General features: G+C 41.7%; 1 protein-coding gene across 8 annotated transcripts in view; it reads right to left on the minus strand.

Moving 5' to 3' along the window:
* GIT2 (GIT ArfGAP 2) overlaps window positions 1–9,500 on the minus strand; it is a 47,175-nt gene extending 37,675 nt beyond the window's left edge. For 5 of the 8 annotated variants that reach the window (XM_079941903.1, XM_079941907.1, XM_079941904.1 and 2 more), the window contains exons 1-6: window positions 9,290–9,500; window positions 5,002–5,135; window positions 3,462–3,574; window positions 2,724–2,829; window positions 1,134–1,220; window positions 886–1,016 (exon numbers count right to left, since the gene is read on the minus strand). In XM_079941903.1, the coding sequence (XP_079798029.1) occupies window positions 886–1,016; window positions 1,134–1,220; window positions 2,724–2,829; window positions 3,462–3,574; window positions 5,002–5,135; window positions 9,290–9,341 (623 nt within the window). In that variant the 5' untranslated portion in view covers window positions 9,342–9,500. The remainder of the gene's footprint in view (window positions 1–885; window positions 1,017–1,133; window positions 1,221–2,723; window positions 2,830–3,461; window positions 3,575–5,001; window positions 5,136–9,289) is intronic. The other 3 variants (XM_079941905.1, XM_079941909.1, XM_079941908.1) reach the window with 2 other exon arrangements.

The raw sequence follows: 9,500 nt of genomic DNA on the forward strand, positions 1-9,500 counted from the left end.
ACACCCTTCTTCTCACCTGGAACACCTTAGCTCATCTTCACACACCCAAATCCAATCTACTCTTCAAAGACCAACTAAAGACATTTCTTAATGATCTGGGCCACAGTGAAGAAATCCTATATATGTATCAATTTTGGTAATGAGTTCTACATTATCTTGCCTCATTTAACTCTTACATGCATTTATGAACCTCCTCCTCCCTGAGAGAGTGAATTCTAGGAGGGCAGAGTTCATTTCACTTGCCATTTTCAAGTTGTCACTTGTCATTTTATCCTCTGCAGACTATAATTCTTTGCAGTTAATTTGGAAAAAGTTAATTTGGAAAAAGAAGGAAAGATGATCCATCTTCTGTCATTTAAATGATATTCAAGCCTAATCTATGGATGTATTTATTTATTTTCCAGCACTTCACAGCCAAAATTTTGAAACAAAAAGTTAAAGAATTTTATAGCAAGCACCCAGATGTCCACTACCTAAATCCTGCAATTAACATTTTACTATACTTGTTTAACCACATATCTATCTATATAGATTTGTTTCTAAGTTCAAGCAATGAATAAAACTATTAAAAAACTGAGAAGTGGGTTCTGCAATTCTTCATACTTGATCTGTACTCCAACTATGGCTCAAATACCACTGCGTTTAAAGGATAAAAAGAAATGAAAGACTGGAAGCTAAGCACAATGGTTAATGGTTCTACCCTCCCTGACTTTAGCTGGCTCTAAGATCGTATGCGTTTGAAATACCTTCATCTGCAAAATAATAGCATGCAAACCTCTGAAGGGGTTAAATGTTAATCATACACAATTTAGCCACTTAACAATGAATCATACACAACAGAAATAATCCCAAACAGAGAGAGGTGACAAGAATCTAGTCTCTTACCTTGCATAATCAACAGGAGTTTTCCCACTCGCATCTTGTGTGCCTGGGTCTGCTCCATATACTGCCAGTAATTCCGCCTGTAAAATCTGCCCTGCTTTAGAGGCAACATGGAGTGGGGTGTTTCCTTTCTCCTAAGAATCATTAATAAAAAGTATACAAAAAGAAGCAAAATTAAATAAACGAAAGGCTACACGAATGCAACCCATTTAGTTTCAATTTAATATCTGAATCAATTCATGCTTTCTTACAGGGTGAAAAAAGTTGGCTTGTGCTCCTAATGATAATAGCCTCAAACAGGTTTCAAGATTCCCTGTTCTCACGCTTGAATGGAGTTGCTGAAAAATACACACACAAGAAAGAATATTTGTTAAAAATGTAAAGAATGACGTAGCAGAGCAGCTGGCAGACTATTTTAATACACATTATAGTAGTACTACATCATCTTTATTTAGCTCAGTAAGGTGGATGAAGCAGTCTCTCCCTTGCTGGTCACCACCATCCCCGGGCTCTAAGGCAGGGTCAGGCCCATTTTCCTGACAGGAAACTAGGGCTGGGAAGGCTGACCTGCCCAAATGCATGATCTAAGTGGCACAACCAGACCTTGAGTGAGAGGGAGTGTGAAGAGGTGGCTGAGCATGGCTCTGAAGTCTGAATTTCAAACCATACACCCCTCAAGCTGTGTGAACTTGAGGAAGTTCTTTAGCAATCTGAACCTCAGTTTCCTTATCTCTAAAATGGTGATAATAATGCCACCTATTCACAGGGTTACTGTAAGGACTCAATGATATAACAAAGCATGGAGCCTGGTACACAGGAAATGCTCAAAGAATACAGCTGCTATTATTATTGTTGATGTTGTTATTTGTTGTTATTATTGAACCTAGGGCTTTAGAGCTTCATATCCTATACCGTGCAAGTCACAGGATTCTGCCTTATATCACACCCTCTCCTCAACACTATTCTTGGCCTTGTATACAATGATTTAATGAAGTCTTTCAGGGTGGGAAATAGGCCTGTGCTATACCAAATTCTGTACCACTACAGAAATGCCTTTATACATTCAGAAGAGCTGCCTTCCTTCAAGTCTAACCTAGAATTGTCCAAAATGCAATAACTCTTATCATAGCAATGGAGAAATCTACACTAACATCTGTATCCAAGTCTTATTTTTTAATTATATTTTTAAAAATTGTGGTAAAAAACACATACCAAGTCTTATTAATAAATGGAAGTAACAATCATATACATTTCCATGCAAAGTTTAAAATTCTGAATTACGAGTGCCTACGATCTGTGTGAGCATTTGCCGAAAGCAGTGCTTTGATAATAAGGATATGTATTTTCGTGGCATCTCTCAAAAACATGTAAAGGCCCACATAAAGAAAACCATCTACTCATTTCGCAAGTTTAATAAACCATCCTGTGTACTACAGCTTCGAGTCACACCCTGCTTCCTGAAGATCCCACTCAGCATGCAACCTAGAAGCCTGCAGAAGTCCCACAAACCTTCTAGTCCCTCCTAGAAACAAACTCTGAGATGGCTCTTATTTCAAAGCTAAACAAAAACTTACAGAAATACAATTTTAGAACCATATCTGAAAAACACAAATAGTTTTCTGGATACTTATTTGTTCCTCTGCTCCTTATACCTCCACTAACATGAATGCTTGCCATTTGAAGTAAGATGAAAGAAGAAACCAACTGCAAAAAAAGCTGTTACTAATTATTTAGTGTACAGAAAGAAGTTTTTGTTTTTCTTTTCTTTCTAAGTTTTTTTCAAATCAGCCGATATGCTGCTTCATCCAGCAATTTCAGGGATTTTAAAAGGTGTGACCCACCTTACTAAGATCTTTGGCAGTCACACTATCGTCATCCCGGCAGGGCAAGCGGTGGACAAATGCTAACATCTGATACTTTGCTCTGATGAATTCTGCTTTATTAGGACTGGTTCAAAAAAAAAAAAAGAAAACAGTTCACTTGCAGTTCAGATATGACATTCCCCATTCTTCAGACTGTAAAAAGAAGAGGAAGTGACCCACATCCCCCACTCAAGAACAGAATGAACAATACTGAAGTAAGTTTCAGCAGTGTGTTGTCAGGCCTGAAGTCTGAAAACATACATTAGTCATTATAATGGCCAGGACTGCAGAATACCTGCTTTTTATAGCATTTTTCTGCTCTGTGTAATTTTCTTAATTGACCTAGCAACCTTGCGAGGAAGCAGCTCTTCATCCCATCTTATAAGTGAGGCATCAGGCAGACTGGAGCCCAGAACCAAGATTTCTGGTCTGACTGCCTACTGTTTGAGTGCCAAAGCTCAAATGTGATTACATCAAAAGCCACCAAGCCTTAGTCTTAAACCGGAAAAACCACTGAATTGTGCTGGGTAACCATGCAAAAGAGATGGTCCCATGCCTGGCTTTGTTCTGCATTCCTAATAGCAAAGAGGTCAATGCAAAACTGGGTGACCACCTCACATACTGCCCCTGTAGGGGCTGGTCAAAAACAGCTGCACTCCTTTCAGCGGGCCCCAGGGGTTACGAAGAAATAAGAGTATTTATAAACATTTCACTCACTGTACTTTATCCTGTGGATTAGCCTTGCGTCTTCCACTGATAAGAGAGGCAGGGTCCAGCAAAGAATGCTCCCATATAGAATTAGCACCATTATTATACAAGGTTTCAACCATCTAAAACCAAGCAGCATAAAATCATATTTAAATTTCTTTCTGCAAACATCCAGTGGGAATCAGTGACTGAACTGGGAAAACAAAGCCCTATTACAAACACTAGCATGACTGGGATATCACACACATCATTATCTTCTGTTTTAGAATGAGAAAGATGAACCTGTACGCAGGATTCAGGTTTGACCAGCAGGTACTTAAATGGGTTTGATTACATTTTCTCATAGATGATGAAGAAAGAGTACTTTGACACTTTAGGACAGTATTTCCCAAGCCTGAGCATCCAAATTCTGTTTTCAAGGTTCTTAATATTTTTCTTTAAATCCACTTACTTTCTAAAACTTTCACTAGCAATTATAATTTGATGTGCTAGTTACAGTTCTAGGCAACCATTTAAATAAATATTTGAGTATTACCTACATCTGCCTTGAGTACCACTGGTGGTTCACGTGCCATACTCTGGGAATTGTTTTAGGGTCAAATCTGGCATTTTAAACTACTCATCTCTGAACTTTATTCAGATCCTATAATATAATGAGTACTCTGTATAATCTGACAGCAGTAAACATCCATGTTCACATGAGAATGAGCTGCTAGAAACTTCTGAGCAAAAGTTATTAATAAACCATGTCTCCCAATTTCATTTCAAAGCATGACTCCTGACACGGCCCCATCTGTTTTTTACGTCAGTGAAGATATTGTCACATCAAAGATCCACACTCACTTGTTCTGATCCTTTGGTACACATAGGCAAGTTTTAAGGACATGTTGTGCAGCTGGCACAGATTTAGTAAAATATGTACTCAAAACAAATGAAGGCGAAACACATGCGTAAGTCTGAGTTCCAGCAGAACTCGAAGAATGTGTACCCTGAAATAGAAGTACCGGTGACATGACAATGGACCCCCAAATAAAACAAAGGGCCCCCTGAACACTTAGCAGGGTGTTAGGCATTCAATCAAAACAGAACTTAATTGTCTCTAACAGGTTACAAGAACTTTAAGAGAACTTAAATCAGATGTTTCAGAAATTTCTGAGGAATCCCAGTCCATGCTTCTATCAAAGCGGACAACTTCATGAAAAGTTTCTAAGGCAGTCACTTTCAGAAACATTCATCACGGTATGTGGGAAAGACAGACGGTTTAAAAACAATTTCTGGTGACATCTAGAAAGTCAGCAGTGAAACATGAGCAGGAAATTCTAATGACTGTCCACCTATAGTTCAGATTTTGGGACAAGATTTACATTAGGAGGGAAAAAAATCTTAAATGATGAATTCAATAATTATATATAGCATCAATAAGCATGGCACCTCTGCTCAATTATGAGTCAAACATTTCTGTAAGATTTAAGAAGTATAATTTTAATGCTAAAACAGTGAGCCCTAAAAACTTAAATTACAAACCATGAGCAGAATTCTTATTCTTTACCTGAAGCAATGTTGGAGGCCATGGTGTGTGTTTAAGATGCCTTACTTGAGAGATATGGCGCCCTAGACTCCGATGGACACTGCAGCACTCGTCACATATAAAAGTTCCCCTATTTACTGATGCCCAGGAAGGATCTGGAAAGGAGAATGAAATCAGCGGCAAGGATACCAGGTGGTTGCTATTCCGCCAGATGGCAAAAGATGACTGCGGTTTGGTTTTTCAGAAAAACAAGACATTTCTGTTGTTTTAGTATGCTAGTCAACATATCAAGCTGGCGAGTTTGTCTGATACCCTAATGAGATCTACCATCTCAGATGTGTGCTCTTTCAATCAACGTAAGAGAAGCAAACTGAGAGGATTCACCTGAATCATTTTGAATCCATCTCCACAAGTAGCAAGATAACATAACTGTGTCAGTGAACAATCCACACAGCATTATGTGAAGTGAGTGGTGAAAAGACAGCTACCCTACAACTGCTACACATCTACATGCCACTGGGCTTAGCAGAAAGCTGCAAGTGACACAACTATACAACTGCTCAGCTGCTATGGTTCTGAACACAGACTGGGAAACCTGACCTCCTGTGCTATCATACCCATTAGGTATTTTAAATAAACTGTTGAGTCCGATCTCGCCACTGATCTGAAAGGACAGAAGCTGTAAAAACAGCGGCTTCACAGAAGCAAAGATGTAAAATACAAGGGAGTAATACTTTTGGTGTGTGCACAATACTTTTTTTCCTGTGAAGTCCCACAGAGCTTCATTAGACATCCTTTGAAACAAGGAATAATTCACACTTGGTAAGCAGTAAGAATAACTCACACTGGGAAAGTAAACTGAATATTTAGAAACTCAAAATAAAGACAGACCTTCTACATTTCATCAGACTCACAATGGGGTGACAATAGGTGCTGCTCAAGCTGCCTGGCTTAAGGGGTATATTTAAAAATTCTTCAATGCCCACAAAAATCTCTAAAATGCATGTACACCATCTTTACCATTTCTAACAGTTTATTCAAACCCCTTCCAACCATATAATGAAAAGTTATGGGATTTCAATCAAAGACAAACTGGGAGTCAAAGAGTGTAGTGGTTACGAGGGTTGGCTCTGGAGATAAGCAGTCCAGGGTTTGAACCTCAACTCTGCCACTTCTTGCATAATGATCTCAGGCAAGTTATTTCTCTGAGGGTCCTCATCATGGATCAAATGGGAAGAACAACACATCTCAGGGTGGTGAGGATATAAAAAGTAAGTGAAGTTCCTTGCATATAGTAATATTTCCAAATTATTTTAAGTACCATTCAAATATTTTCAAGAGCCCACTGAAATTCATGGCCACTAGAGAAAGTTTTTGTTTGCTAATACATGAAACATTGAATGTTTCACATGAACACTGTCTTACTACAGTGAAAAATCTCAGTGGAGTTTTCAGGTAGTTGAACTCAGAGTAGGATATGAACTAGATTCACTTTAAAAAAAAAAGGGTAAAGTATTTATTGAATACTAAGATTTGATCATAGTTAGTCAAATGTTTGCCATGAAATAAAACAGAAACAAAATTATTCAATGAAGTACAACTATGTCAGTACTACTAAGCCATCCTAAAAAATAAAGTTTGGAAACACCAAGATGAAGGATCCCTGCAAAGATACATAACAACTTTGCTTTTTGCAGTATGGTACTACGACTAATGACACACACACAAAAAGACTGTTCGTTTTGAAGATTACCTTTGCTTTTCACGTATCATTCAGAGGATTCACAATCTTCTTGGAGGAAATTAAACAGGAACAAGACAACAAGGATTTAACACACACTAAGCAAGGCTCTATATTAATCACCTTAACATCGTGAATCAGAATCCCATGGAGAGAACATCAGAATGTTAACAACACAGTAAAATCCAAATCGAGTTTGTACGACTGAGAGTGGGTGAACCCCTTCCAGTTTATCTGAACGTTTTATTCCAGGGCTTCTTAACCTGGGTTCTAGGAACACAACCAATGGGCTTCAGAAATGTCTATAACTCCTCTGAGAAATCTTAACATAAATTCTGTATGAAAGAGTTAAGCACGTGTGCATTTTCTGGGAAGAAGGCCTGAGCATTCATCAGAATCTCAAAAGGGTCACTTCCCTCGTGGCACAGTGGTTAAGAATCCACCTGTCAATGCAGGGGACACAGGTTCGATCCCTGGTCTGGGAAGATCCCACACGCCACGGAGCAACTAAGCCTGTGCGCCACTACTACTGAGCCTGCGCTCTAGAGCCCACGAACCACAACTACTGAGCCCACGTGCCGCAACTACTGAAGCCCACGCCCCTAGGGCCCATGCTCCGTACAAGAGAAGCCACCGCAATGAGAAGCCTGAGCACCCACCGCAATGAAGAGTAGCCCCCGCTCACTGCAACTAGAGGAAGCTCGCATGCAGTAACGAAGACCCAATACAGCCAAAAATAAATTAATTAATTAAAAAAAAAAAAAAAAGAATCTCAAAGGGATCCCCAACCCTAAAGGTAACTCTTTTACTAGGGCTTTGCAGAAAAGGCAGCACAAATTCCCAGCTGCTCAAGTTCAGAACATTTCAAGGTAGCCTAATTATATTCAAAACAGGAAGGAAGTGACTCAAGTCTCTGTAGATGAGGCATGAGACAACAACTAAAAAGATAACAATGGAAGAGAAAATGTTCTGAAATGCACAAAACGCCGGAGAAGTGCAAGACTGTATTTATTATTTAGTTGAGTATTTAGTGTGGCAATGGAGATGCAGTTTTCCTTTGCCCCATACCATCCACTGAGAAGCAAAGAAAATGCATTTCAACAGGAAGTTTGAATCTAAATTCATGTGAATCAAACATCACAGAAAGTTCAACTGAAAACAGGCAAGAAAATAAGGAAGTGGAACAAATAACATTTTTAGAGAATACAATGGAGCTCGTACAACACACTAACTTGGTTTCTGAAACACTTCTTTTAAAACTCCTCCACCCATCTCCCTATCTTCAAAGGAAACTGGTAACCCCACTTACAATATACAGGCCGTGAAATAACCACATAAGGTTTGAGTTATCACAATACTATTTAAAATCAGTCTCCACTTCCATGTGACAAGATGAAGTTCCGAACAGTTGCAAAAACACTGGTGCTCATTTCGTTAAGATCGTTTATTGGATGCTATTGTGCCAAAGAAGCCATCTTACAACTTCAAATTCAAAGCAGATAAATCCAAACACTGAAAACAGCATAGAGACCTGTCAACCCAGTTCCAACCGCTAAGATGGATCTGAACTCTAAATCTGAAAACTATGCATGGGAGGAATGGTTGTGGCCTTTCAATGCTCCCATATGCCTATACTGCCTGAATGCACAAATGGGTATACTTGCCCGTGATTTGGTGTGTGGTTGTTTTGTAAGGTGTAATTAATGTATGATTTAGAAATTCAACTATAGCTTTAAGGGGCTGTAAAGGTTCTGCACACAGTACAAAAAAGAAAAAAAGGAAAAAAACCGCCTTAAATGAGATGAGTCTAAGAATATTCATTGAATCTTCCCTACCCCTGAGCACTGTACTCCCAATTATCCTCATCGGAAAAATGAGGAAATCAAGACTCGGCCAAATGAAGTCACTAGCCCAAGGTCACCGAGAGGCAAAATCTAGTTTGAACTCAGCTCGTTCAGATCTCAGAACTTGAAACCGGCATTGCCTCCTAAGTGCTGGTCGCATTTGCAAGACCCCGACATCCTGGAGATTCTCCGCGGTGGAGTGGGAGTAGGGATGTCAGGAGCGGGGAACTCATCCATGGGGGTCCTCTGGCGAGTCTCAGTGGAGGGAAGCGGCGAGTGTCACCCACTCCGGGCAGGGCCCCAGGGCCCCCTCCTGGGGCGGGAGTCTGGGTAGCTGTGGGGAGGGGGCTGACACCTGCAGCCTCTGGGGGCCGCTGCCGGGAGGACGCTCGGATTTCACTTCTGTAACTGGCCTTCCTGTAGATTGCCCAAGTCCCTTCCTGTTGGGAAAGCGGGCCCGACCCCGCCGTTTCACCGCCCGGCCTGGGACAGAAGGGACGAGAGGGAAGGAAGGGACGGGAGGGCGGCGACCCCCTGCCCGCTCCGGCTCAGACAGGCCCGGGACGGTCCCGCCCCAAGGCCGCCGAGATTCCTCCTCGTCCCGACCCCAGACATAGGGTGCAGAGCTCGACAGCCGGGACCCGCCCGGCCCGAGGGGGCGGCCCCGGGACAGGGGTCCCGGCCAGGAGAGCTGAAGGGAGCGGGCCCGGCTGGTGCGACTCACCCGGCCCGCTGCAGTCAGCGCACACCTCGCTGCTCCGGAGCCGCTTCGACATGGCTCCCGCCTCCCACCTGCCGGGAACCTAGTGGCCGGGGACAGCGAAGGCGGCGGCGGCGGCGGCGGCGGCGCTTCCGCTCTAACGGGTCCCCACGGTGGTGCTGGCTGCGGCGCCTCTCCCCTCAGCGCCTCACAGCCGCGGCGCAGCACGCACGCG

The sequence above is a fragment of the Stenella coeruleoalba genome, assembly GCF_951394435.1.
Source record: "Stenella coeruleoalba genome assembly, chromosome: 14".
NCBI lineage: Eukaryota > Metazoa > Chordata > Mammalia > Artiodactyla > Delphinidae > Stenella > Stenella coeruleoalba.